This window comes from Electrophorus electricus, chromosome 2, assembly GCF_013358815.1.
Source record: "Electrophorus electricus isolate fEleEle1 chromosome 2, fEleEle1.pri, whole genome shotgun sequence".
Lineage (NCBI taxonomy): Eukaryota > Metazoa > Chordata > Actinopteri > Gymnotiformes > Gymnotidae > Electrophorus > Electrophorus electricus.
In genome coordinates this window covers 11,170,465-11,188,450 of record NC_049536.1, presented here as the reverse complement: position 1 = coordinate 11,188,450, position 17,986 = coordinate 11,170,465, and the positions used below count along the sequence as shown (strand labels likewise).

The following is a 17,986-nucleotide window of genomic DNA, read 5'->3' as shown; positions in this document are numbered from 1 at the left end:
TAGCTATCTGTCTGTCTACCTTTGGGTGAACTTTGTTCTGCAGCCAATTATCAGTTAGTTGTCTCTGGATATAGTTTTATCAGTTTAATGGACTCATTTAAAATGGCCCTTACCACGTTAATGTGGAATTAAATACAACAGGTCCAGGATTGTCTGTTAATAGTAGTCGAGTGGTCATTAAGTGTCCGTCGACAATGTAAAATGAAGTTCCTCCTCGCCATCTTCCAGCTGTAGGAAATGTTGCTAGCTAGTTAGCTAACTAGTTAGACAGGTGCCTATTGAAAGTATGATGTCTGAAGTATCTAACCATGGTCACTACTGCAAGGTCTACTAAACTTTTAGCCAGCTAGCTAACAAGTGTATGAATAAATAAATTCTTGAGTGAATTAACACATATGTAAACCCTAAAAATAAACAAACTTGAGCAATGGTTCATCAGCCGATTAAGATCTGTACTGAACCGGTCTGGTCTGGCCTTGTTCGTGAGTGACTGGGTGAAGAAAGTTCTAGTCTATTGGCTGTCAAACCCAATAGGTGGAGCTCATTATCATACTATAAAACGGAATTTTAAACACCGTTGTCAGCACGCCAAAAATGCGTAAAAACGGCGTTCTGAAGTTCTTAAAGCAGCGTTTTTACGACATTTCAACTGACATATAAACGGCGTAAAATATGGAGTTTTTGATATTTTTTTTGTCGCGTGTTTTACGGCGTATTGTAAACTAACGCCGTATTTTGCGGCGTAAAAGCGTCCAAATAAAAACAAAAAACGTTTCGTTTGATGTGATTTTTGACCACTTTGGCTTTCCATGTTCCATAGGGGAGGAGCGGAATAATAAACACACACCTCGCGTGTGTCACTAGATACTACAACCACACATGCAACTTTCCACGCAACGTCAGTATGGTATAGCAGCCTGTAAAGAGATACAAAAGTCCTGAACGAATCTCAGTAATTAGCAAACGGCAAAACTTCAACTGGAGTCTGTTGTTGACTATGGAGAGCAATATGAAATCAACACCCAGTCAAAGTAAAGTTTCTTCAAGCTTCAAAAATACCCACAGAGCAGCACTCATTCTGGCTAGGGGAGGTAGTAAAGGGATACCCCTGAAAAATATCAAGATCCTTGCTGGGGTGCCCCTAATCGGATGGGTTGTGAGAGCAGCGTTGAACTCAGAACTTCTTGACAGGTAAGATGCCTGTGCTTTTATTTTCATGGTATTCTGTGACCATGTTTAGTGTTCTGTACTCTGTGTACAGAACACTAAACATATGTCTCATGTTTGCTTATCTAGTTTAAGATGATATGGTCAACAATTTACTTTATTGCTATACTGATGGCAATGTGGGAGGTCATATCTGTGATATGACTGTTGGGAGGAAGGGAGGAACCCGGATCGTTTGTTTTTATTACCATGGAACAAATGCAAAACTCTGCATTGTGGACTCTGCATTGTTTTATTAGCCTAGTTTAACCAGTCATAAAAGCAAAAGGAAAAAAGATCACACTTTGTTCTGAGTGGTCCTTTTTAGATTAAATAAACAAGATGAAATAAACATCCAACACTCTCAGTAACATAAATGATGTAGAAGTAGAGAAGCTTCGAAATACATTCAGTAGATTAATCAACATTTTTTTAAGTAAGTGTAACTAAGATTTGTTTATAGTCTGGTGAATTCAGTTTTTTTCCCACTTTATTTGGAGTGACCAAGTTTATAGATGTAGATGTTAACTTGAGAAGTCACTGCATATGTAACAGGTGTAATGCATACCATCTTATCATACTCAACAAGCTATTATAGAGTTGACAACATTCTGCAACTGGATGTTAGTTAGGGTTAGCATCAGGATTAGGGCCAGGGTGATGATTAGGATTGGGTTTGGGTTGAGATTAAGGTGGAGGGATGAGGTGCCTTACACAGAGGTCTGCAGAGGCTTACCAAGAATCTTTTGCAGAAGCTTGCAGGGGCCTCTACAGAGGAGGGTTACGTGTATGGTAGAAGAGGTCAAGCAGGAAAGCCCTTGCCCTTTTGAGTTTTATGTGCATCTCTCTCTTTTGTACCTCTACCATAGCTTTTACTACTTTTTAAAGCAGACATTTCTAGTGTATATTACAATATACAACAAAGTGTTGGACAGGCAACATGCTTATAAACATTTTCATACAACTTTATTTTGTTTATATCAGAGTTGGGAGAAAAGTGTAGCCAAATGTAAAATGTCAACAGAAATAATGATTTCCATTTAACTACTGTTACTGAAAGTGTCTATAGTGTAACACCATTATTTTGCTGAATGTTTACACTTTTGGGTAGATTAAATGCGTAGCTTCAGTGCAACAGTTCAGAATGTTGTTGGCTCGTTCTCAGTGTGTGGGTGTCCACAGACCATGATGAGATAGAAAGGGTTGCCAACCTGTGGGGTGCTCAGGTGATCCGCCGGAGTCCAGAGGTGTCCAGAGATTCCTCAAGCTCACTAGAAACCATCCAGGAGTTCCTCAGATTGCGGCCAGGTACAGTTTTTTAGATGAGCATTTCACTGATGGAGCAGCACCAACCACTGAATGCAAAAAGATTAAACAATGTTTACATGAAAAAGTATATTATTAATATAACATTACAAAGAAAAAACTTATTGGCAAGTCATAAGTCAGCAAGTAAGGGATGGTTTTGTGTGGCTGCAGATTTATTAATGTTAAAATACTATTAAACCTTTTGCTATTCTCCAGTCAAAGAAGGAAGGAAATTACAATTTCAGATGGTACCATCAGGCTGACACAAATACTTCATTTCAAAAGAGTGTTGAGGTGTGTTTGTGTGTCTGTCTGTGTGTGTCTGTCTGTGTGTGTCTGTCTGTGTGTGTCTGTCTGTGTGTGTGTGTGTGTGTGTGTGTGTGTGTGTGTGTGTGTGTGTGTGTGTGTGTGTGTGTGCACGCTGCTGGGTGTAAAGCCAGGGAGACAAGGGTGGGGAGATGTTTGTGCTGGGTGTAACCTGGGGACATAAGATTAGCCTTTGTTCTTTTTTTTTTTTTTTTAATATCTGGGACATGTTTAAAAGGTTATGTTCAGATTCTAGTTCAACAACAGTCCTCACTAGTGTACTCATTGCAATCCCCATATAACTGCGTAAAAGCTAAAATAGCATGGGAATCTGCACACAAATCACATAAATAAGTAGCTTGGCTTATGTACAAGTAAAGAAAGTTAAACTGGCCTAAGCACACTATAAACAGCCAGGTTAATACATGGCTTTTGTCCATGCAAACTCAGGCATATGAGTTTCTCCCCCTTAAAAGTTTTTAAAAGATCAATTTAGCAGCTCTTCCATACCACACCCACTCAGTGTCTGTATCCCCAGTTGCATGTGATCCTAACCACACTGCATGCCTTCCTTAGGTATTCCCTCTAATGTCATATGACAGTGGTAGCTCAGTGGTTAAGGTACCACTGGCTCAGTGGTTAAGGTGCTGGTTCAAGCCCTACCACTGGCAAGTTGCCATTGGGCCCCTGAGCAAGGCCCTTAACCCTCAGTTTCTCAAGCTGTACTTAGTCATAATTGTAAGTTGCTTTGAATAAAATCGTCAGCTAAATGTCATAAAATGGAAAGACAGCAGTACATTAATTTCTATTTTCATCAGTTTTATTAAATTATTTTATTAAATAAATTTTAATTATTTATTTTAAATTATATTTATTATGTCTGTTTTTGTCTCCTGATTGATATATAACTGCATATGTGATATGTAATTGTTGTGTTGTAACTGAAAACTAAACCAATAGCACTCCAATCTTTTGTCATGGAGAGATTTCTCTCTTCTCCAATTAAGGTCCATGACAAGTGAAGAACACAGAATGACACGCGTTTAAAAATAAGAATAAACTTTTCTGGAAATAATCCATTCTCTGTAACAAGGAGCAGTTAAATCTCAAGAGGAAAAGCTAACCTTTTAAGCATTTATGTTAAACTTAACAGTTTTGCAAAGCGGGAACGTCTTCACTATGTCTCATTGGCTTGCTAGAATTCTTTCTTTCTCACAGTCTATTAGTAAGGTTCACTGGCTCTTTGTTGCTCAGCACTCTCCCTTTGCCCAAGGTCATTTGTACTCACACACATGCACAGTTCAGTTTGGGGTTCTCTGTCAAGTCACATTATGAAACACAGCGATAGATTGTTATCTTGTGTATATATATAATATAAAAGTAGAAAGATGTATATTCTGATTATTATTCTGCACTTTCCCCATTTGGTGGACAAGCTCTGCTCACATCTGTCTTTTAGAGGTGGACATTGTCTGCCATATTCAAGCAACATCCCCATGTCTGCACCCTTACCATATCAATGAGGCATTAAAGATGATCACAGACAAGGGCTATGATTATGTCTTTTCTGTGGTGCGCAGACACCAGTTTCGATGGTCTGAAGTAAACAAAGGTAAGAGTGAATCCTTTTCCAATGCAAAAATGTAATATGACCTCTGCAGTAAGCAGCCCTGTTGATGCAAAGTAAGAGTAAGCAAGCAAGTTATGGTTAGTATGTAAGCCCTAGTTGGGGCAGGTCTCATAGCAGGGCTCTTTTAGGATCCGCTTCATTTTTATGGTAGCCTATACATCTATTTACTGTATTGTTATATTTGTTGTATTTATTATTGTATTTATTGTATTTCTTTAGTTAACATCTTAAATTCCAGGCTTATTATTTAGTTGATAATATTAAGTTGTTTTTTTTTTGCTTTTGTTTTTTCAGTAACTACTGTGAATTATTCAGTAAGTAGTAATATGAAAGCAATATGAAAGGTATGCAGAGTATGAAATGAGAGTCTGAACCCTCCTGCCAGTTCCTGTATTTTACCTCTGATGTTGCCTCTGAAACATTCTTTGGCTCTTTAAAATATGAGCAGAAGTAAGTTTAAGTAATCCGGCTCTGCATACATGACATGAAAAGCACCTGTTCTCAGGACAGCCTCCCTCTGATTTCAATCCTGTTACAGATGGGAAGAACACCATTCCTCTGAACATCAATCTTGCCAAGAGGCCCCGGAGACAGGACTGGGCGGGGGAGTTGTTTGAGAATGGATCTTTCTACTTCTACAAAAGAGAAATCTTAGAGAATGGGCTTCAGCAGGTGCAGTATTTGATATAATTCATACTTCATTAATGATGCTGCTCTAAGATGATTACAGATCACAGTGATCAATTAAAATAACTAATATAAACAAATCAGAGGTTCTGTAGAGGTTCATTGTGAAGTCTGTCTGGTTTGCATAAAGTATGTGGTCATATTTTGTCCTCTCCAAGTGTGGGAGAATCGCCTATTATGAGATGCTTCCTGAACACAGTGTGGATATTGATGTAGACATAGACTGGCCTGTGGCAGAGGAGAGGGTTCTCAGGTAGGGAAAAAGGCATCAAAGAAGTCACTTTCTTTTTTCTTATTTTGTCTTGTAATTGTATTTTGTTATTCCATTATTTGTACAATGGTGGATAACCTACATAGATGTAAGCTGGAGCAACATTTTGTGTGGTTCTATAGTTGCTTCAGTGTGGTGGATAATAGTGTTTTTTTCAATTTCTATAAAGGTATATAACCTAAAGCTGTTCAGCATACAATATAATACACAGCATTTGAGTCAGTGTAAAGTTGTTTAACTCCAATTTATGAATTCTTTTGCATATGTTCAAAAAGCAGAGCCATATTTACAAGGAACAGAATACAGGAAACATGGAATTTACAGGGAACAGAATTCAGTTGCATAAATTTTCACTTCTGCATGAATGCTTTGTTGTACTGTGCATTCTGTAGGTTTGGTTATTTTGGGCAGAACAAACCAGCACACTTCAGACTCCTGTTATGCTCTGTCTCTGGCTGTTTGACTGATGGACAGATGTACACTTCAGCCTCTGGAGAAGAGCTGGTGTCCACTAACACACGAGATCTCACTGCCATAGGAATGCTGCAGCGTGAGAAAACAGAGGTATATGTCTGTGTGTATAGGTGGGTGGGGTTTTTGGAAGCAGGTGTGTTTGTGATTGACTTAAAGAGCAGAGAACTGCTGGTGACTTACTTGTCCTTGTACAGCATTCTAGCTTTCTCTTGTCTTATTGCATTTTCTGTTCAAATGGTGAACTGTATGTACACTACATATTCCTGATGTAATATTTTACTGGTTTTGTTTCTTTTACCAGTTGTTAAAACATTTGATGATAAATACTGAGAATCAGTTATGCATATCCTGCGTTCTTAATATGTTGCTGCTTGGCTAGCACATAATGCATCATTGCTTTTGTTATCGATGCTAGGTAATCCTGATGTCTTCCAGTGATGATCCAGTGTCCAGGACCCTTGCTGAGAAGCTTTCCCAGCAAGCTGGCTGCACCCTCAGGTACATGGTGGAGCACAAGCAAGCAGAGGTGGAATGTCTGCTGAAAGACAGGGGGCTCCAGTGGGAAGACGTGGCCTACTTTGGTGAGGCTCAGAAATTTTAATTAGCAGCATGTTCTTTACCACGTTGGCATGTCAGAGAGGCAATATTTTCTCACGCAACTTACTCCCTGCCACACTGGTTTTCCTTGACCTCAGGTACAGACACACAGGACCTGGACTGCCTGTTGAAGGCTGGCCTGAGTGGAGTTCCCCCAGATGCCCCTGTAGCAGCCATGATAGCTGCTAAGTACACCTGCCACAGTCCGTCAGGGCGTGGAGCCCTCCGAGAGTTTGCCCAGCACATCCTACTACTGAAAAAGAAGGTGACTTCTGAGATGTATGAGGACTGCATCGATAGAAAAAACTTTTAGAGCAAATTAAATTTGTTCTTATTTCTACATTGGTCAATTTAAATTTTTTCCTGTGGAATTTTTTTTTTTTTTTAAATCCTTTTTGTTTTAAAACTGTTGCTTCGCTACTGTTCATATTCTTCTTGCTTTACTTGGTTTAGTTTTCTTTTCTTTCTAAATTTGTTTCTCTGGACTACATTGCTTTTACACACCACGTTCTCCCTTGCTAAACAAACAGAATTTAAAGTCTGGTTTTAAAGCCTATCTTGACTTCAGAGTCCTCAAATAAAAATAACTGGTTTGCAACCTAAGTGTTCTGTTGGACTCTTGTCAAAACAGTTATTAAATCAAGAATCTACCATCTAAAAATATTAACATTTTAGATTTCTTGTCAAAACAAGATCTTGATAAACTTAAGCATGCCTTTATTTCTATCAGGATTGATTACAATAATGGTCTGCTTACTGGTCTTCCTTAAAATAACTGAATCTCAGTTGAACTCAGTTGATTCAAAATGCAGCTGTCAGATTTCTTGCAAGATCCAGTAGAATGGAAAACATTAGACTGATTCATAAATCCTTACATTGGCTTCAAATATTTTACAGAATTTACTTTAAGATACCATTACTCATCTATAAGTCATTAAATGTTTTACAGCCAATGTATCTATCATATGCTCAAACAGTACAATCCAAGCTGGACTCTTGGATTCCTAGAAGCTCATCAGTTCATCTTGCCTAAGGACAACACTAAGTATGGAGAAGCAGCATTTAGCTTTCATTTCTTTTAATGAAATGATCTGTTTCTGTTTTAAATCCATTGTCTTTAAGCTTGCAGTGGTAGCTCAATGGTTAAGGTATTTGCATTGTAATGGTATTTGCATTGCTGGTTCAAACCCCACCACTGAGCAAGGCCCTTAACCTTGAATTGCTCAACTTGTACTTGGTCATAATTGTAAGTTGCTTTGGATAAAAGTGTCAGGCAAATGTGAAAATTTTAATACTGTAACATGGCGGCCTGAGTGCCAAAGGGCTTGGAGCTGGACGTACATACTCTCAACTTGGACAAACATTTATTGAAATAAAACAAAGACCAGAATGGTACTTACATATAATACCAACAACAAACATAAGACACACTAAACTTTAACATGATCAAGACCAACATAGTTTCGACTGCATGTTTACATGCAAACAACACTACAACAATGACCAACGACACTGCACACACTGAGACGGGTTTAAATACATAGACATTACGAGGTGCAGGTGTGTGCAGGCGTGGCCACAAACGAAGGTCCTCCCACTGCACGTGGCTGGCTAAACCACGTGACTCGCGGGAGGCGAGCGTTCCGTGACAAATACATTGTTTTATTTAGCTTTTTTATTTTTATTTTTCCTTTTGGCAATAACCTTCCTGAGGTGATATATTGCAAGATGTAATAAGCTTTATTTTTAAATTCTGTGTCAAGCTCTTTTAATTGTCGCTGTATATGAAAAATGCTATACCAATAAACTCACCTTGCCTTAACACAGGAGTTTAGGCGCAAATTTTATGTAAATTGTTTTCCCAATGATGATTTCTGTTCCTCAAGCCTTTAATTAATTTGGTGGTTGAGTGTTTATTGCTCTTATGTTCTGTGTGGATTAAATTGTCTGGATGTGCTGGATTAAGCTGTTTTTAAAAATATATATTATTTGCGTTAAGGAGCATTTGAACAAGTGTTCATGAAATATATATGAATGAACTTTGTATAATGTTCATTGTATAATGTTCATTCATATTTTAGGATTTTAGAGTTATAAATATTGAATATATCATGGGGCAAAAATTAATGCTGGCATGTATAAAGCAGCATATGTTTACCTAGGGTACTGTTAATTTAAAGAATCTTTTGTGAATTGTACATGTGTAGTGTAATCCCTGACGGAAAAGACCCAAATGGAATTGCAGGGTGCCAGTTCCTGCGCTGCATATATGTACTTAATTTGTGCTTAATGATACATTAGTGAACCCAATCATGGTCTGGCCATTGTCAGACAATCTTGTGGTTTCCTCTTTGATAGGAAGGAACCATTTGCATGAAATGCCTACAGCTCTTTTAGCTTGCCATCATCATACTATCCCCATTCTGATAAGGCCACATTAATGCAGGATTACTGTTAATTTCTAAATTTAACATATGGCGGGAGGGCTAAACATTAAATGTGGCTAGTGCAAAAGTTATAGCACATTTTATATTTTATTTAGCGCAGTTACTTAATGCACACATACACCGTGAATGTCCACTACACCACTGCAGTACTACCACAGAGCACGTATTCTCATCACTGCAGTGACACTGACATGGTGGCATGTTAGTGTGTATTGGACTGGTATGAGTGTTATTTGAGTTTTTAAACATCTCAGTGTTGCTGAAGGACTGAGTGTAGTGTACCAACCAAAAATATCCAGCCAAGACCATTCTGTGGGTATCATCCAGTGACCACTGATGAGGGTCTAGAGGATGACTAGCACAAATTGTGCAGCAACAGATGAGCTATAATCTCTGACTTTACAAGTACAAAGCGTACACCACTAGGTGCAATTGTCTTAATAGACTGGACGGTAATAACTCCAGCAACAGTGCTGTATCTGAACCACTAATACCAGCACAACACACTAACACACCACCATCATTTCAGTGTCACTAAGAATGAACCACCATGGAAATAAAACCTGCACTGTGTCCTGCAAGGGTTCTGACAAATGAAAAAGGGGCAAACTAATTATTAGAAGCATCCAAAGTGTACTAATATGATAAATGGACCTGATAAAATAGACAGAGTGTAGATACAAAGAGGTGTACCCTATGAAGTGTCCAGTCAGTGTGTTTGTGCATATGTGTACAGATGTGTGTATACATATCGACATATATTGTTTATATATTGTTTCATATCAGACTAATATGGAAATGTGGGGGACCAAATAGAGTAACCATTTTATTATACACTGGCACCCGGACAGCAAGTGAGAGTTCATTCCATCATCTTGGAGCCAGGACAGAAAATAGTTTTGATGCTTGTGGTCCATGAGACCTGAAGCAAGGTATTTCAAGCCAAGCCGTACTTGAGGTTCAAAGTACTTGAGGTACAGATCGGGCTTTTTCCATTGATCTCATGTATGAAGGGGCTGGTTCATTTTTGGCTTTGTAGGCAAGCATCAAGGTTTTAAATCTGATGCGTGCACCTATAGGGAGCCAATGAAGGGAGCACAACAGTGGAATAACGTGTGAACTTCAGCAGATTGAAGACCAGTCGTACTGCTGCATCCTGGACAAGTTGTAGAGGTTTGATGGCTCTTAGAGGAAGACCAGCAAGTAGCAAGTTGCAGTAGTCTAGCTTTGAGATCACAAGAGACTGTACAAGCACCTGGGTAGCTTCCTGCGAGAGAAAGGGTAGAATCCTTTGTATGTTACAAAGGAGGAATCTGCAAGGCCGGGTTAGATTACCCCTTCCTTTGTCCAGGTGGGTCAGTGTGGTATGGAGCAGATGTGTAATTGCATCATCAGTGGAGCGGTTGTGGCGGTATGCAAACTGCAGTGGGTCCATGGAGGCTGGCAGTGAAGATGTCATGAAATCTCTGACTAGTTTTTCAAAGCATTTCATCACGACTGATGTGACGGCAACAGGGCGGTAGTCATTGAGGCCGGAGGGTCGAGGTTTCTTCGGGATGGGGACGATGGTGGATCGTTTGAAGCTGGATGGGACGATACCAAGCATCAGGGAGAGATTGAAGATGTCGGTGAATACTGGTGCTAGCTGGTCTGCGCAGGCTTTGAGGACTCTCCTGCAGATACCGTGTGGTCCCACCGCCTTCCTGGTATTCACCTGGTATTAAACATTCTCCTCACATCACTCTCCGTGATGATGACAGGGCGCTGTTCTATGGTGGGCTTTGCGCCTGCATCGCTGGCTGCGCCGATAGTACCATTAGCACTAGCGTTGTTAGCATTGGCGCTGCTAGCATTAGCGCTGCTAGCGTTAGCGCTGCTAGCATTAGCGCTGCTAGATGTAGCCTCGAAGCGAACGAAGAATGTATTCAGCTCGTTCGCCAGAGACTCATCTGCACTCATCAGTCCGGAGGGTGGGCTCCTGTAGTCCGTGATTGTCCGTAGTCCCTGCCACAGGAATCTAAAGCCACTCTAGTTTCCTCCCGTAGCGCCGCTTCGCCTCCCTCACCGCCCTGCGCACTCCATATGCCTTGTTCTCCTCCATGTTCCTGCTGATGATCCCTGCGTTGTAAGCAGCAGTGTGAGAGTTCAGAGCCTCGCGGATGGTTTTGTCCACCCAGGGCTTCTGGTTGGGAAACTTCTTGATGGTGATTCTTGGAATCGTGTCGTCCACCAGTTTCCCAATAAACCCTACTACTGCCTCCGTAAACTCACTGACATCATCAGTACTGCGCTGGAACATGTCCCAGTCTGCGTCATCCAGAGCATCCTGCAGAGCGGCCTACGATTGGTCTGTACAGCGCGCGACCTCCCTCTGAACTGGAGCTTCCCGTTTCAGCCTTTGTTTATATTTTGGTAAGAGGAAGATGGCAGCGTGGTCCGACTTACCAAACGGTGGATGAGCTAGTGCTGTCCTTGTAGCTGTCCTTGTATGGGGTGTAGCAGTGGTCGAGTGTCCTATTTCCCCTAGTGGGGAAGGTTACGTGCTGGTAAAGGTTGAGCACTGCACGCTTGAGGTTAGCGCTGTTGAAATCCCCAACCACGATAAGTGCAGCGTCCCGGTGCTGTGCCTGAAACTGTGTGAGAGCCTCATGAAGTTCACACAGTGCAGTGTCCATGTTGGCCTGAGGTGGGATGTACACGGTGTTGATGATGACCGAAGTGAACTCCCGGGGAAGGTAGAAAGGACGAAACTTGAGGGCGAGCAGCTCCAGGTTGGGTGAGCAGGAGCGGGCGAGGGTAACAACATTGGCATTGTTGCACCAGCTGTTGTTTACACACACACTCCACCGCCTCTTGACTTCCCTGAATCTGCCGTCCTGTTCATACGGTGAACCGAGAAGAACTCGGCCGGCTGGATGGCGTGATTTGGTACCGCTGGGTTCAGCCACGACTCGGTGAAGCAGAGGAGATTGCAGTCCCAAATGTCCCTCTGGAACTTTATCCTGGCCCGGAGGTCGTTGAGGTTGTTGTCCAGAGACTGGACATTGGCTAGCAGGATGCTGGGTAAGGGAGCTCGGTGTGCCCGAGTCCTCAGCCTGTTCCTGACGCCGGCTCGCTTCCCTCGAGGCCTCCTCACGTCACGTCCTTTGTTCTCCCTCAGGATCTCCGTCGGCCATCTTGGGTCCGGGGTTAGAGACGGCTTGAGGTGAGTGCTATGTATATTAAGAGAAATAAGAGTGTCTCTGCTGTATGAGATATGCGTCGTGGTGTAGAGAGAAGGGCTGCGGAGAAATCAGGGGTAGCGGGAAGAGCGAAAAGAGCGAAAAAGATAGTGAAAAGAGCGAAAAAAGTGCCAGGTGTGGACGGAGCAGTCGTGACGGCAGCCGACCTCACCGGCACCATCTTGCCATCAATTATGTTAAAATGCTGTTTCTCGACTACAGTTCAGCATTTAACACTATCATCCCCTCCCTACTCACTACTAAGTTGGAGGATCTAGGACTGCATACAGCCCTGTGCGACTGGATCTCCAACTTCCTAACAGACAGACCACAATCAGTATGGGTGGGCAACTGTGCCTCATCCACCCTCACCCTCAGCACTGGAGCTCCTCAGGGTTGTGTCCTAAGCCCCCTGCTCTACTCACTGTACACCTACGACTGCACAGCCACTTCCAGCCCCACCATCATTGTCAAGTTTGCTGACAACACCATTGTCATGGGCCTGATCTTGGACAATGATGAGAGGGCAAACCTGGAGGAGATTAAACACCTGGAAAACTGGTGCCAGGAAAATAATCTCCTCCTAAACGTCAGCAAGACAAAGGAGCTGATCGTGGATTGCAGCAAGAAGCAGGAGCGGCACTAACAACCTGTGAGGATCAGTGGAACCACGGTGGAAAGAGTAGATAGTTTCAAGTACCTTGGTGTTCACATCTCGCAGGACCTGTCCTGGTCCCGCCATACCAACTCCCTGGCAAAGAAGGCTCGTCAGCGTCTTTACCACCTCAGACACCTAAGAGACTTCAGACTGCCCTCCAAGGTACTGCGGAACTTCTACACCTGCACTATTGAGAGCATCCTCATGGGGAACATCACAGTCTGGTTTGGGAACAGCACCAAGCAGGACAGACAAGCAGTCGAAAGGGTGGTGCGTTCAGCTGAGTACATCACTTGTACGGAACTTCCTGACCTGCAGACCATCTACGACAAGCGGTGTCAGACCAAGGCCAGGAGGATTGTGAAGGACCCCACCCATCTCAACAATAGACTCTTCTTTCTGTTGAGGTCAGGGAAGCACTTTCGCTCCCTGAAGACCAAGACAGAGAGACTAAAGAGGAGCTTCTTCCCACAGGTCATTCGGGCCCTGAATCAGGGAAACTGATAAACTGTGGGGACCACCACCACCATGGAACATAACTGTAATATGTTCAATTACCACCATGTAATATGACTGTAAATATGTCAATTGCAAGATGGGACTGTACATTCTGTACATTGTGTACCTACATATTTAAATATCCATATATACATTGTACATTGTGTATATAAACATAATATACATATATTGTACATACACTGTAATATATTTTTGTATATATATAGAAACTTGAAACTTGAAGATTAGAAACATGAGTTGAGAACGACAACTGGTTGTCCAAAGTTACGCCCAGGCTACGGGCAGCTTCGGATGGTGATACCAGGGAGTTCTCAAAGGAAACAGCAAGGTCATGGTAAGGTTTGGGAATATCTGCAATGAACAGAAGCTCAGTTTTACTGGGGTTGAGCTTCAAGTGGTGGGCTGTCATCCATGACACGATGTCAGTCAAGCATGCTGAGATATGTCTGGAGACCTGTGTGTCCAAGGGTGGAAAAGAAAGAAATAATTGAGTGTCATCAGCATAGCAGTGGTAGGAGAAACCATGAGAAGATATTACATCACCAAATTCTTACTGACCATCCATTTGTCTAATTTGCTTCATGTCTGCTGTTTGGATATTATGCCAGGTTCAACTAAAAAACCCACCAGTCATGCAAAGTACAAATAAATGTTGGCTGTAAATACTGCAAGCTTTGTGGAGCTGCTCAGCCCCAGAAATTGAAACTGCAGAATGCAAAAGAGAAAAGGTTAACCCAAAATATGTTAAATGGTAAATTATGATAATGGTAAAATACAAAGTTGATCAATTTGGCCAATCTTCTGGTAAATTAACTAATAATAAATAATCAGATGGAATATTTAGACACATGATTTTTTATAGTGATAATATGTACTTATTGTTGGTTTACAGCTCCATAAGTTTCCCAGGTTGGGCTGTTACACCCTTCTTGTACATCAAATTTTGGGATGGATATTTTTTGCCCTTACCAGTTTTCCACAGAAATTGATAGGACCACAATGTCTACAATTTGGGTTGCATTATGAAGGTGTTTTCAAATGCTTGTTAAAATTAAGTGCATTTTGGTATTTTTTCTCTTCTCTCTTCATTTTTGTTGTCATAAATTTCTGGATAGAGTGATTCATTTGAAATTTCAAGAGTTGTTTTTGTTTTTTTTTCAAATTGCCTGTATGCCTGAAAACAGCCATCTAATTCTGATTAACTCAGTCCATAAATAATGCCATAAATCTATAGTCCAGGTGCAGGTGGTTTCAAGGCCTCTGTGCAAGTCTAAGGCAGATCACTCTGGATTGTTCCAGTGAGAAGTAACTTCATTAGTACTGGGAAAGATCAGTGTCTTTAAAATAATTGAAAGCCTCTTTGAGAGGTATGTGGCTAAACAAGGTTTATTATCTTAAGATGATCTCAGAGGATGAGGTAGACATTTGTTTCTCAGTGATTCACGGCCATAAATGTCATGAACCTGGAGCAGATATCGGGAGAGATTCAGTAATGAACTTTGGATGTATCAACTGGTTTCTGCTGGAAAAGTATTTCAGCCTGATTGATATTGTTATTTAAACAATTGAAACATGTTTTCTTGAATGATTCTTTAAAAATGAGGCTCTCTGATAAGTTTGAAGCGGATATTCGATACCCATACATAGAAGGTAGTGTCACGTGTCAAAGGGAAACTGAACCTAGTGTTGCTGCCGTGAGCAATAATCTTACCCCCACCCCGGACTCACCGAAACATTACAGCTTGAAATGATGAGTATAGAAACACGTCTGATATTCTATACTCCAACAATGAACTCATATGACAATGAAGTGGCTCTTACAGGTGTGAATGACAGTGAGAGTGGACCCTCTGAAACAAGCTTTTGTGAAAACATGAATAACAACGAAACTGATGGGTGCATCAACGCACTGGTGCTGGCGGTTGTTCAAGCTGTGATCAGTAATCTGATGTATAGAATTATTGATGAAGATATGAGAGAAAACTGTTATGGTTGTGCTATTGACCATCCTAGTCAGCGTCAGCACACATGCCTGTATGATCCGGATGAGTCCTATTTCAGCTTCAATGCACCTAAGCTGATAAAAAGATGTTCAAGCCGTGGTTCATACACACTCTAGCCAGAGCTTTGAAGCTGTGTGGCATTCAGATACCTCCATCATCTAGCAAGATTCAGGCTATCGCTGAGGTAGTGGTAACCGACCTGCAGGAGGAACAGAACATCAAATCCGCTCTCAAAGAGTTTGTAGAAAAAAACAATAGCGTGTGCGGGGAGCAGGTACACGATGACGTCATGGACTACTGGAAGCTGCACGAAAACCTGAACCCTGGTACTTGGGCCAAATGTGAAACCTCATGGACACCAGCTCCAGTCCTTCACCCAAGAAAAAAAGAGTGCTGAGGATGGAGTTGATCATGCTGTTCTGTAAAACCCTTGAAAATAGAGTCAGAACCGTAAATGTTATTGATAAGATCAACTTCGTATATAATTTGGAAAAGCTGATGTGTGTAATATGTTAGTCTAACAGTCAGTGGAGTTCTCTAGTATCAGAAGCCAATAATACATGTTATCCTTTATATATATATATATATATATATATATATATATATATATATATATATATATATATATATATATATATATATATATATATATATATATGTCATCTTCTTTCTTATATGTTTGAAAACCTCGATGAATGTACAAACGGGCATCTAATATGTATATTCACCTATATAATAGATGCATGTGTTTTGAAAATAAGTAACAATGAAAAGGTTGATGTATATAAAACCTTTGATTGCATGCTTTCATTTTTAATTGAACGTAATGCAAACATAACCTCTTTTGCTGAAAAGATGCTAATAAAACCATAATCCATTCTAGCACTCTCTTCATTGTGTTTCAATCATTTTGCCATGACTGAACGTCTGCTGAAAAATATTTACTACACTCCTTCAAACCCGGGATCCTATGGAGGGGTCGAGAGTCTGCAAAGGTCTGTGGTGGATGAAATTGGTAAAAGGGTTAGTGATAAGGAAATCAAAAACTGGTTAGCAGCTCAGGATGCATACACACATAAAACAATCTCTGTGAAATTTAAAAGAAACAGAGTCATTGTAAAAAACATAGATGAACAATGGCAGGCTGATTTGGTGGACATGACCAACATATGGGGACATGAAATTTATGCTAACGTGTATAGATATACTTTCCAAGTATGCTTGGGTACGCGTGATGAAAAACAAGACAGGTGCTGAGGTTACCAAAGCCTTTGTTTCGATTCTAAAAGAAGGCAGAGTTCCTAAAAAACTTCAGACTGATGAAGGGAAAGAATTTTTTAAATAAAAGTTTCAAAACATTAATGAAAAAACATAACTTTATGGATTAATATTTTGCAGTTTCTGAATGTCTAAGGAGAGACCCTACCGTATACAAATTATGGGATTTTGATGGGGAAAATATAGATGGGACCTCTTATGAACATGAGCTGCAAAAGATTTTACTGGGAAAAGACAAAGCCTTTAAAATTGAAAAATTATATCTGAAAAAACGAGGAACCGAAAAAATATGTGCTTGATCAAGTGGGTTGGGTGGCCGGATAAATTTAACTTCTGGATTCTGGCCGAGGACGTCATTAACACTGTGAAAGGTTAAAAGGGGGGTGCTAAATCAAAATGAAATTATAATCCGATCACCAAGGAAGAGAGCAGATTCTGTCTTCTGAACCATGGGTATTATAATAGTATAGAACATCTGGTTAATGAAATGAAGAAGGAGATCAAAAGTATAGCTCTTGATCTAAAAATAGATTACCAACCTGTGAAAAACAAAATTCGTTTAATGACTATCAGACTCTATTCGCTATGGACTCAAGGAAACCTTTCACACATTCTGGGGCTGGATCATAAACCTCCCACACGTGAGGAGCCAGAGGCACCGTTCCCCGCCGACATTCACGGGGGGTCTTACACCATGTTCGTGTATACGGATATTATACAATATCAGAGAGTAGATGACAGTTTTGTTCCTTTGCTGAGAAGTGTACATATAACTGGGAAGAACAACGAAATCAACACTTTAACGTACGACAAACCACACTACATACCTGTTAGCAAATCTCTCATAAGCGATATTACCATCGAGGTGAAATCTGATCAAAACATTCATATAGCCTTTCTGTATGGTAAATTTGTGGCAAAGCTTCACTTTAGACCCGCAAAACACACATTTCATATTTCATTAAAAAAAAAAGATCGGCGCAAGTTACATGAATCCTCAGGTCTATTTGGACTACTACAAGCACCAGGCGGGGAATGAACTTCCCGGATTTGCAGGAATCCCGATGATGTATGGTTCCGGGCTCGGTGGTATATTCAAAACACTATATAGGATGGCTGTACCCATTATTAAAAGAAGTATCTCTATAGCAAAACCTCATTTAAAATCTGCCACAAAAGGATTTGTAAGTGATGTGGTAAGTAATATCATTATGCGTAAAATGCATGCGCAAGAAGGGTCAGGACTAGCGGCTATCGCTTACAAGAACGCTAGACATCCTCCAGGAAGGCGTGCTGTATCCATAAATAAAAAACAGATCACCAAGAGTAAGGTCAGTGTGAAAAAGAACAGATGAAGAAGCAACAAGCGTTCTTCATCCTC

At 40.8% G+C, this 17,986-nt stretch overlaps 1 protein-coding gene across 1 annotated transcript; it reads left to right on the top strand.

Annotated features, from left to right (window-relative positions):
• The first annotated feature begins 942 nt into the window (after positions 1-942).
• Positions 943-8,040, top strand: cmasb (cytidine monophosphate N-acetylneuraminic acid synthetase b). Its single transcript, XM_027000122.2, has 8 exons — positions 943-1,191; positions 2,372-2,514; positions 4,280-4,438; positions 4,989-5,122; positions 5,296-5,390; positions 5,801-5,972; positions 6,298-6,463; positions 6,578-8,040. The coding sequence occupies exons 1-8, from the start codon at positions 998-1,000 to the stop codon at positions 6,790-6,792; spliced, it is 1,278 nt and encodes a 425-aa protein (XP_026855923.2). The 5' UTR covers positions 943-997; the 3' UTR covers positions 6,793-8,040.
• The last annotated feature ends 9,946 nt before the right edge of the window (positions 8,041-17,986 follow it).

What these genes read in the sequence shown, in the direction of transcription:
- cmasb (XM_027000122.2), top strand. Translation starts at nt 998, where the DNA reads ATGGAGAGCAATATGAAATCAACACCCAGTCAAAGTAAAGTTTCTTCA. An exon ending in GTTCCTCAGATTGCGGCCAG is followed by an intron (nt 2,515 to 4,279) that starts GTACAGTTTTTT and finishes TCTGTCTTTTAG; the next exon opens with AGGTGGACATTGTCTGCCAT. An exon ending in TAGAGAATGGGCTTCAGCAG is followed by an intron (nt 5,123 to 5,295) that starts GTGCAGTATTTG and finishes GTCCTCTCCAAG; the next exon opens with TGTGGGAGAATCGCCTATTA.